The 11533-nt window shown below is 33.1% G+C and overlaps 1 protein-coding gene across 1 annotated transcript; it reads right to left on the bottom strand.

The window, feature by feature from the left end:
* Window positions 1–79: 79 nt before the first annotated feature.
* On the bottom strand, window positions 80–7296 carry LOC126778220 (uncharacterized). The gene is made up of 10 exons (XM_050501698.1): window positions 7281–7296; window positions 6400–6494; window positions 5547–5698; window positions 4854–4930; window positions 3748–3965; window positions 2860–3033; window positions 1933–2094; window positions 1401–1573; window positions 1099–1179; window positions 80–192 (listed from the first exon to the last, which is right to left on the bottom strand). The coding sequence occupies exons 2-10, from the start codon at window positions 6400–6402 to the stop codon at window positions 108–110; spliced, it is 1125 nt and encodes a 374-aa protein (XP_050357655.1). The 5' UTR covers window positions 6403–6494; window positions 7281–7296; the 3' UTR covers window positions 80–107.
* Window positions 7297–11533: the final 4237 nt, after the last annotated feature.

The raw sequence follows: 11533 nt of genomic DNA on the forward strand, positions 1-11533 counted from the left end.
AATTAGCATTGGTTTATTATTAAGACTAACATATAGTGTACGCTTTAGAAGCTAAACAGGAATTAAATGAAACTGTCAATTTAAGCAAAAATATGTATTCATTAACATTACTTAGGCTTCGTTTGTCTTGTTCGTTTCTTTTCAGTTTCAGTTTTTGCCCTTATTTTATACTTATTGTTGTTTGAATTTGATCTGCAAATATTTAAATAAAAAATGAAGAACACATAGCTACACCTACGAAATAGTTCTACCTGATCACCCTTGGCACTTCTAAAGCCTTTGAGAAAATAACTGAACGGATTAAATATTGCTATCTTCAATAACAATCTTCTAAAAATATGATTGCGATTATACTTTCATTTGAAATTTAATAACTTCATGTTTCCTGAGTCTAAAAGTCTAAGTCGAGATGGCCCAGTGGTAAGAACGCGGGAATCTTAACCGATGAACGTGGGTTCAAACCCGGGCAAGCACCTCTGAATTTTCATGTGCTTAATTTCTGTTTATAATTCATCTCGTGCTTTACGGTGAAGGAAAACATCGTGAGGAAACCTGCATGTGTCTAATTTCATCGAAATTCTGCCACATGTGTATTCCACCAACCCGCATTGGAGCAGCGTGGTGGAATAAGCTCCAAACCTTCTCCTCAAAAAAAGGAGAGGAGGCCTTAGCCCAGCAGTGGGACATTTACAGGCTGTTACTTGAAATTTAATTGTTTTATTATATTATTTTTATTTATTTTATTTACTGGTGGTAGGGCTTTGTGCAAGCTCGTCTGGGTAGGTACCACCCACTCATCAGATATTCTACCGCAATACAGCAATACTTGATATTGTTGTGTTCCGGTTTGAAGGGTGAGTGAGCCAGTGTAATTACAGGCACAAGGGACATAAAATCTTAGTTCCCAAGGTTGGTGGCGCATTGGCTATAAGCGATGGTTGACATTTCTTACAATGCCAATGTCTAAGGGCGTTTGGTGACCACTTACCATCAGGTGGCCCATATGCTCGTCCACCTTCCTATTCTATAAAAAAAAATATCTATAGAATTATATTAATAGGATTTAATAATCTATCTATAACTATTGGTATACTTTACCTATCACGATGATTCGTCCAATCTAATTTTGTTTCAATCAAGCGTGTTTTCGTTGACTTTAATAGCCTTCTACAAGTTGTTCTGTAATTGATTAAATTTAATATATGATGGCTATTTTAGAATTCATTAATGTAGTAATTAATAAAGCCTTCGAATTGGATTCATAGTCATGAAATATTTATATTATCAAACTTAACTATAAGCAAAAAAAATGTGACTTAAATTAAGTCAATGTAGAACACCATTAAAAAATATATTTTTTAACAAAGAACTTCCATATATATATAAAAAAATACTTTTACCCAAGAGATTTATCAATAGCACAGGCAATAACATGTCGGTTGCGCCACACACTAGTATAAAGGAAAGGTCCATAGCATTTCTGAGTAAAATTTGCGGTCATACAAGCCGATATCACACCAATAACAGTGGCACTTCTTCCATAACCAACTACAAGAGGTCCGCCGTGATCGTTCTAAAATTAAAAAAGAGCATATTTATAACATACTACATACATACATGTGAGCATGGCGACGGCGCTACGATAACTGGATCTGCTGATTTGTTAAATTTATATATCCTAAATAACTATAAGATTGGACTATTGAATTTTTTGGGCACATGTAAACAATTTTTGTTCCATGTCATGAGGTGAAAATTTCATCATGAACAAGCTTACTCTTACGAAATAATACAAATTAAAAACTCCTGTTTCGTTAGCTAGTAGTAATATAATTTCTTAATAAGACCATTTACAAAACCACCTTTTTTATTAGTATTCGTTATTGAGCTTATAAACAAAGATAATGCTAGTATTCTTAATATGATAATCACCTCACAGAATCCTCCAGAAACTAATTTCGATCGTCTCAAATGGTTGAAGTGATTAGCTGTATGTACTTGCAATGATTCTGGTTTCAAAATAAATCGTCTGGCCGTATACTGATCTTCAGTTTCTTCAGAGTACACTAATTCCTTGCAATTGATGTCTTGTTCCTTTATAAACAAATTTATTATTAGAACTAAGATTTTTAAGCAAAAAATATAACTTGGTATCATACTAATAATGTACCATCGGATTATTATAGTTAGGGAATAGAGAGTGCACCTGTGTTTGCGCACACACTTGTGCACTATAATAATATGTTCTGCGCAGTTGGCTAATCTTTCTTGAGATTGGCCGCTGTGGCCGAAATCGGTCTGGAGGACCTTAATAATGTATATCGAAACTTTTTATTGTTTGATTGTTTGGGATTTATGGAATTTCATTTAAGTAAAGTGAGCTCAGAGTTTCAAGACGGATATTCTCATATAGACTGTATAGTTAATAAGTTACGTAGTAAGTCGTATAATTTTTGGATAAACGAGATAAAAAATCAGTCCAGAAGATTTTTAAACGAGCGATAGCAAAACTATAACAGCTCAAACAAAACTTTGAAATCAGTTGAAAAGTTTGAAATAATCACAGTCACAGTTAACAGTGAATGTTAAAGTTTACGATAATCGTAAATATTAAAATAAGAACGAAAAAACAGAGGCGTGTATTATCTATCTATCGCCAGTACTGCAGAGTCCTAGCGCAGGGACCGCTATTTAAAAGTGTGTGATATTTTCAATCACGATTTTTTTAATTTTTGAAACACCTACAACTAATACTAATAATATACTAAAACTAAATTATAATAAACTTTATAAAATTATAAACAAAATGTTTAAGCCTAAAAAATAAAATAGACGTATTGTACAACGGGCGGACCTTACCTTGCACAGTTCACTCATCGCTTCAATATCAACGCCATCCTTAGCGCACACCATGTTCTCATCAATGATGTAATGGTATCGTTCCGACCATCGTCTCTTGCATTTCGCCTTTGATATCAATATTACATCAGTTTCTAGCAGATTGGGTGAGTTTTTGTTTGAATTATCAAACATCTGAAAAAACAAAGGTCTTATATTTCTGTGTTACTGTTTTAACTCATTCGTGCAATTTATATTTTGTTTTGATTAGTCTGAAATAGCAATTGAGTTTTGTTGTCGTATGTTAAGTAACTTAGGGGTAAATAAAAGTTTTATAAAGAAGCTGCTATTTGATTCATTTATTAGAAATAAATACTTAGTACATATACACAAGTACATCATTCGAGCTCAATCGATTAGGCGCAACTGGTTTAAAAATATGCGAGATTTGACCATTTTTTTTTTTTTTTTATAGAATAGGAAGGCGGACGAGCATATGGGCCACCTGATGGTAAGTGATCACCAACGCTCTTAGACATTGGCATTGTAAGAAATGTCAACCATCGCTTACATATCCAATGCGCCACCAACCTTGGGAACTAAGATTTTATGTCCCTTGTGCCTGTAATTACACTGGCTCACTCACCCTTCAAACCGGAACACAACAATATCAAGTATTGCTGTTTTGCGGTAGAATATCTGATGAGTGGGTGGTACCTACCCAGACGAGCTTGCACAAAGCCCTACCACCATACTTCACACGGTAACACGAGAACTTAAACAAAAGCTTTTAAATAAAGAAAATTTAAAAGGAGTATAGGAAATAGACGCATGATATAATTAAATAAACTAATATTTCAATAAGCAATTAAAGCTTAATATCTTCTTTATATTAAAAAAAATAGTTACATGACTGAAGCTATCTACGGATCCCCATCCAGCAATAGAAGCAGTAGTTCCAGGCGCTTCCAATGCTTCAGATTGATTGTTAAAAGCGATTAGTTTTGGTGTGAAGTCACAGCCGCGAATGCGTCTTTGAAAGTTAAATTCATCTTCAACTTTCACCACGGCTATGTCATTTACCATCCATCGTATATTATCAAATTCGCGTCCATCAAATACGTAATCTGTAATTATAGTTATCGTATAAGTCTTTAATTCCTTTTATTTTAATTTATATATTTTAATAGAATCATCAAAAAAGTTTTTATTTTTAAATTATACGTTGCAAAGCCTAGGTTACGTATTACCACTTACAGATGCACTACAGCATGCAAGTTAAGACCAGTTAATGTACAATAACTTTGTATTGAAAATCGTTATTAAATAATATAATACAAATACACGTAACACAATTATTTTATATTGAACACCAATGAAACCAAAACTAAAATACAGAGAAACAACAAACAAAGAACAGGCGGCCTTAACACTAAGACAGCGAATACAATAAATAATAGTATAAACTTACTTTAAAAATAAATAACATAACTATATCTATAAATGTATATACCTAACATATATGTACTTTAGGATAATTTTTTTAGAGTTTGATTATTAAGCCAGTGGCTTCTACCGCTTGGACGAACATATATGACAAGGTTTTTGTGAACCAATTGCAATCAAAATGAAGAGACTTTATTCAATATTGAAGCATTATACTTGCTTATTTATAGATAAACTAGAAACTCCCACCCGTTCGGAAAAGAAACACCCAGCCCTGAGAAGAACCGGCGAAAGAAATTGAGATTTAAAACACAAATATATTACTTATGTACTATAAATAATGTGAATATTGCTTTCTTTATTGCTTGAACATGATACGAGACAAATCTAAATCACGCTATTAATGTTTACAATTGCTGTATCATATGTGATCAGCGTACTTTGTAAACTCTTGTTACGATTGTTCAATTAGCTACCTAAGTAAATATTAACTTTGTTATGTCCGGATATTATGATTGTATGATTTTCATTACGTATGAATTCAATTGTATTATTTTGTTTCCACTCACTTTTTGGCACACATTTCCAAACAGCTTTCTTTGCTCCGTTTACGATACATTCATCTTCATCTCCCGCCGGGAGCCACCTGTGAATCAAAACAGCATAGCTAATAGCTTCATTTATCAAGTTAAGTTGGTATGATGGGAAGTGCACTGTTCAATCAAAATGTAGTTTTCGTCTAAATTAAAAAAATACTAATAAATGAGGACTTCTTCTTTGTAATGCCTATCAAACTAATATGGTTAAAATGATGATGATGATATCCTCTTGACTGAATTCGGCCACAGCGGCCAATCTTAAGGGAGATTACCCAACTGTGAGGAACATATTATAGTGCACTCTCTATTCTCTCACTCTCATAATTGAATGGGACGGCAAATCGACACGACCAGAGAGAGTTCAGGCGTCTAACTTTTTATCAGCCCGACTTGGAATTTAAACCCAGGACCTCAGTATCTGCGGTTCTATATCTAGCCACAGACCAAAGAGGCTGTCCAAATAAGGCAAACCAAAATACATTTTACCAGCTTCCAATTTAGACTATTGATTTTGAATCGCGCTTCGGTTTTACCCGTGTTATACGTTATAATTCTGTCCCCAAAGTATATATAGCTCATTGTATAATCTTTAAACCAATAAATTGGACTTGGAGATTCTTAGACTAGCGAGTTTAAGCAAAGGAACTCTTCAGTAATTTATACCTATGTGTTCCTGAAACAACAACAAAATGTTGAGCGTCTTCAATACAAGCGGCGGATGTTAGAACGAACTGTGAGTGGATGATCACACCGCCGCACAGCCAGTTCGAGTCCTTCAGCTTCGGGTCTGTGCCGGATGCGGGGCGGAGATAGACCTTTGAGAGCAAAATATGTAGAATTATAATTGATGGACAAATTAATTATAATAATTATGAGCCCAGGTAGCTCAGTTACACCGTGTGAATCTTAATCGATTATTGCGGGTTCAAATTCACGCAAGCACCACTGATTTTTCATGTGCTTCATTGGTCTTTATAATTTATCTCGTACTATATTATATATTAAAAAAAACTGTAAGTATTAAACTTATATATAAAAAACATTTATTGTTTAAATTAACAATTACAACATTTTTATCTTGTATATTTTTTTATACTATATTTATTTTGTATATTTTTTTATACTTAACGAAATCAATTACTTTTAGTCTTTTGATAAACCACCAACGGTTTATAAAATTGGATCAATAAAAATATTAAAAATTCTTATCTTAGATCCCATTAGGGCAGCGCATCATCAATAAGTAAATTTACTTAGTGGTAGGTCTTTGCACAAGTCTGTTTAAGTAGGTACCACCCACTCGTCAAATATTCTACCTCTAAACAGCAATACATGGTGGGTGAGCCAATGTAACAATAGACACAACGGACATAACATCATAATTCCCAAGGTTGGCAATGTGAGGAGTGTTGAATATTTTTTAAATCGGTGATGTCCAATTACCATCAGGTGACTCATTATATATGACTATAACATAAAAAAACACTGTAATACATAAGACAATATATACCCATACCATATACGGTCTCGTGTCTGTCACTTCACGTCCGCGTAATATTCTTCGCGTCTGATTTAGTAACAACGTTCTTTGATCAACGTTTGTTAGACACGCTGCAAGAAAAAAACAATATTTACACTAAGCTAAGAGGGCGGCTAAGAGGGCTAAGTAAAGTATCAGCTGCAACAACAAACCTCCTTTCCCCTAAGAAGGTTTGCAACCTATTTCACGTTTCTTTTCGTTCATAAATGGAAATGCGAAGTGCCAAAAGTTATGAACGAACTACCAAGCTTGTGCGGCAAATCATTAGATTCGAGGGACTCGAACCCCGGGTCGGAGTAATAAAAGCTATCGCTACAATTTACAAGAAGTTATTGTCCCGTGCCCCGGTTAACACGAAACTTTGTTAATCCTGTATTTGATTTTCCCTAGGCCGATACCTACCATCCTATCAGACTAAGAGAGTGCATCTTATTTCACAGTTATGCACTATTTAGTACCCGCCGTGAGCTGTTTGTGTCTGTGTTGGCGTGGATTCAATTCGTAGGAAGAACAACAATTTTATATCCCTTAACTTAACAGATGTTAAAACGCATCCGTAAACATTAATAAAATATAACGTGTATTAATTTTTACCTTTTTTAAATACAAAATAAATGACAATAGTGATAAAAAGTTTCATGTTTTATCTTAAATCTTAATAAAAATTACAAAGTAACTTTAGTGTAGTTCTGAAGAAAGTCGAATGCAATCAATTTCATGCCTGGATACATTCCATTGCTCGCGTTTGAAATCAAGTTAATGGCCGCTTGTATATAAATATATAAGTGAATTTGCATATAGGTATCACTTATATACCATAGAAAAAAATATATAATGTATATAGCTTAAATACTTACCTTCATAAAAACGTACGTGAAGAAAAAATAGGATAATATTTTTTCACTTTGTGCAAGCCCGCCTGGGTTGCTGCCTATTCATTACATATTCTACATCCAAACAGCAAAATTTATTATGTCCAGTTTTACTCTGTATGGTAGGTAAGTGAGTAGTATATACAGGAAATTCTTTGTGCCTGATTATACTATTCTCTTATGAGGGGATAGGACAATGACAAAACAAAACTTACAATTGCATAAAATAAAATGAGATTTGACATAATACTCATTATAATCGTTTGTCCTGGCTGACTGTCGACGTGCAGCTAAAACTACAAGTCGAGGAAGCTGAATTTGAAGCGGGTACTCATTTGTTTATAATATAGGTTCCTACTTATGACTGACGTAACGTGTTGCCAATCTCATAGTTTGTTTTATAATTCAACTTTGGACTTACATGTAATTCCATCATAAAACAAAGCACTAAACATTACTTTTTACTAAAATACGTAATATAGCTGGAAAATAAGTAATATTGATTCAATTTGCAACACGTAGTACCAGTTCTCATAGCTAGATGACGCTAAACAACAGTTATGGTTTTGCTACTACCTACTAGATGTCGCTATACAAATCTTTAATTGATAAATAATATTCCTTAATATAATGTGTATTTTCCCTAATCTTAAACATTCTAAAGTAATAGCCTGTAGGCAAGTGTCCCATAGCTGGGACTTTTGCTCCTCTTGAAGAGAAGGTTTTGAGTTTATATCATCACGCTGATCCAATGCGAATTTTATTAGAAAAGCAGACAAGAAAAGGGGCTTGACAATCAACTTATAGAAAAAAGTACTACAAGAAGCAGCAGCCACTCCTTACATTGTCAATACGCAGCCAACCATGGGATCTAAGTTATATATCTTAAGGCTATAATAAAATTCTTACAATATTATATTAAACAGTATTTTAGATTTTTAACAGGGTGCCCAAAGCCAACAAAATTTCAGATATCAATCGCGCGTCCCTCGGCGCACGAGCTTTTTTCTATACTTTTTCTATTTACAACGACTTGTAGTATTGATTTAAAAAAAAAATCACGTTGCGCATATTTTACAAATTACTTTAAAGAATAATGTATAGTTCTTTTAACTATAATATTATAATGAATACAAAGCCATATCTTTTTTTTGTCGTAGTCCTCTCGTCCCAACAACGTCGCAGCGACTGATTTATAAAACAAATATCAAACCATACTTTAAACGTTTGTAGGTAACATACGTTTAAAGTATGGGTGATATGCGAAGCGTTGTTTTTCGCAGAATGTAAATGTAGTAAGCACCAAAAGCTTTTTATCATTATAATAATAAAACGAGAGTATTTTACCAATAAACCTTAGACAGTGACAGCCCTATATTATTTTTAAATATGTATTTTTTATAATATAGGAAATGGTGATGAATGGTCACCACAATAAACATTGGCGATGTAAGAAATACTATACTTACATTGCCAACGCGCCACCAACCTTGGGAACTATTCCTTGGGAACTATTCCTTGGGAACTATTCCTTGTGCCTGTAATTATACTGGCTCGCTCAGCTTTTTAACCGGAACACGACAATACTTACTGCTGTTTGTCGGTAAAATATCTGATGAGTGTGTGGTATCTTCGCAGACGGGCTTGCACGGGGCATTGCCACTAAGCAAAATAATTAATATTTTGTTCTTGTCTCAATAATCTGCCTATCTAACTATAAACAGAAAAGTGTTAAGATTAGACGAAATTTCGTGTTTGAGTACCTGGGTCCAAAGCCCAGGTCGGGCCGATAAAAGGCCGGAATTTGGAAATTTGAAGTGTGTACACACTATGCCTCGAAATGAACGTAAGTATGGAGTTTCAAATAATCTTCCACAAATAATATAATAACATATTATTCTATATTTATCAAGAGCTTGTCTTGAAAGGCAATCTACCAACCACGCCAACCGGCTCGTCAAAACTATAGAAATATACATGTGAATGTAACACATATAATATGATACAAAATATATACAGAGTTATATTATATATATTAGAAACATATATGTAATACAATATGACATATGCCATATATATATAAATAATATATCCTGCGCCTGATTTCTTACCGGTCGTGTCAGATTTGCCGTATAATCGGATTATGAGAGTGATTAATAGACTGTGCATCTATGTTTGTGAACTATAATATGTGCTGCGCAGTTGGCTAGTCTCTCTAGAGATTGGTCGCCGTGGCCGAAATCGGTCATGAGGACGTCATTAAAGTAACAGTAACATAGTCGTGTAGTCCATTACAACGGCAGGAGGAATAAAGATAAATAAACAGTATTGACCTTGAATTTAAATTACTTAATTGGTCGAAATCTAAAATAAGCTATAATATTAATTACGGATTCGTAACGGAACGTCAAATCATTCGTGAAAAAATGGCGTTTTGAATGTCGGTGATGTGGATATTGGGAAGTAAAATTAAATGGATTTTAGTAGTTAAGTTAGTTATAAACAATAAAACTGAGTTCTAATGATTCTTACATTCTGTCTGTTCCTATTCATACATTAGTATTCATAGTTCAAGCAGTCCGATTATAGAACAAAGTATCCAAAAGTATTAGGAAAGCTAAGACTACTTTCAAGACACGTCTACGAGAGCATATTTTATCAGAAAGTTCCAAAGTTTGTCGTCTTATGGCATATGTCATATTGTATTACATATATGTTTATATAATATATAATATAACTCTGTATATCTTTTTTTTATTATATGTGTTAAATTCACATGTATTTTTATAGTTTTGACGAGCCAACTGGCTTCTCAATATGGGCTATGATGAGACTGAAGCATTACTAAAACGATCAATATAACATTGACCTAACCTATTCTTTCTTCCTACCCCATCCCTTCCTTATAGTATATGTATTTAGATGTATATATTTATATAGTATATTTTGTTATTAGTTATTGTGTTATTAAATTAAATGATATTTGATTGTTATGTTTATAATGAACAAATAATAAATAAATGTGCTGTCGAATTGGAGGGCGATAGTAGCTACGACACAGTTTTATACTAATGTAGTTCCTATCGTTTTATTGTTTAAGATATGTATAATTTGTTCAAAATAAATAAATAAAATAAAATAACGTTTTGACGAGCCGGTTGGCGTGGTTGGTAGATACTTGCCTTTCTCGCCGAAGGTCGCCAGGACAGACGTTTTTATGCTTGAACATGTCTGTTTGCCCCGAGTCTGGGTGTAATTATCTATATAAGTATGTATATCAGTATTCTGGTTTCCATATCACAAGCTTTGTAAAAGCTTAATTTGAGATCAGATGGCCGTGTGTGAAAAATGTTCCAGGATATTATTATGTTATAGTTTCATGTATATGTATGTATATTTTTGTGTACATTTGTATTGTTTATGATATAATTTACTAATTACCGCTTAAACGGATCTCTGTTTTGCCTAAAGTTTGACTGGCAGAGAATGCCTTCAGGCATTTTGTTCCTACTGCATATTGTGGTGGTCAGAAAAGTTTTTAAATAAATAAAATAAATATATTAATCAAGAACTGTTTGTTGCATTAGCAGAGTTATTAGCAAATTGTATTTGTTTATATACTTCTACATATGTGTAGAAGATTATTTAAAACTCCATACTTCACATTGCATTTCGGGGATAAGCGAAAACACTCACAACTAATCTACTTACTTAAAACAAAATGATAAAAATTAAAATTTGAGTTACGTATACGTTAAACATACAACCTCAATTATTCATAATAATGTACCCATTTGAAGAACAATATATATACAACACGTAGAGATAAATATCATTTTTTTAATCTCATGAAAAACATGCAGTATAATATACATAGGTAACTAGTTTTCCCCCATGGTTTAGATCACTAGTATAGGTAAGGTGGGGCAAATGTTAGGTAGAAAATAGCCTATATTCTTGAGGTACAAGCTTGCTTTATACCAAATTTCATCAAAATTGGTTTAGTGGCTTAGTCATTAAAGCGTAACATGCAGACAGACAAAGTTACTTAGGCATTTACAGCATTAGTATAGTAAAAAATGAGTATATAAATATTACTCCTCTATTAACAGTGAGCGTTTACCAAATAGTTGAATTTAGAATTCATTTTAATTAATTAAATTTTGATGGGTATTTTTTTACGAATATAAATTAATCTAATATCGAATATTTAAATGGTATTTACTTTGAAAATAAAG

This window comes from Nymphalis io, chromosome 25, assembly GCF_905147045.1.
Source record: "Nymphalis io chromosome 25, ilAglIoxx1.1, whole genome shotgun sequence".
Lineage (NCBI taxonomy): Eukaryota > Metazoa > Arthropoda > Insecta > Lepidoptera > Nymphalidae > Nymphalis > Nymphalis io.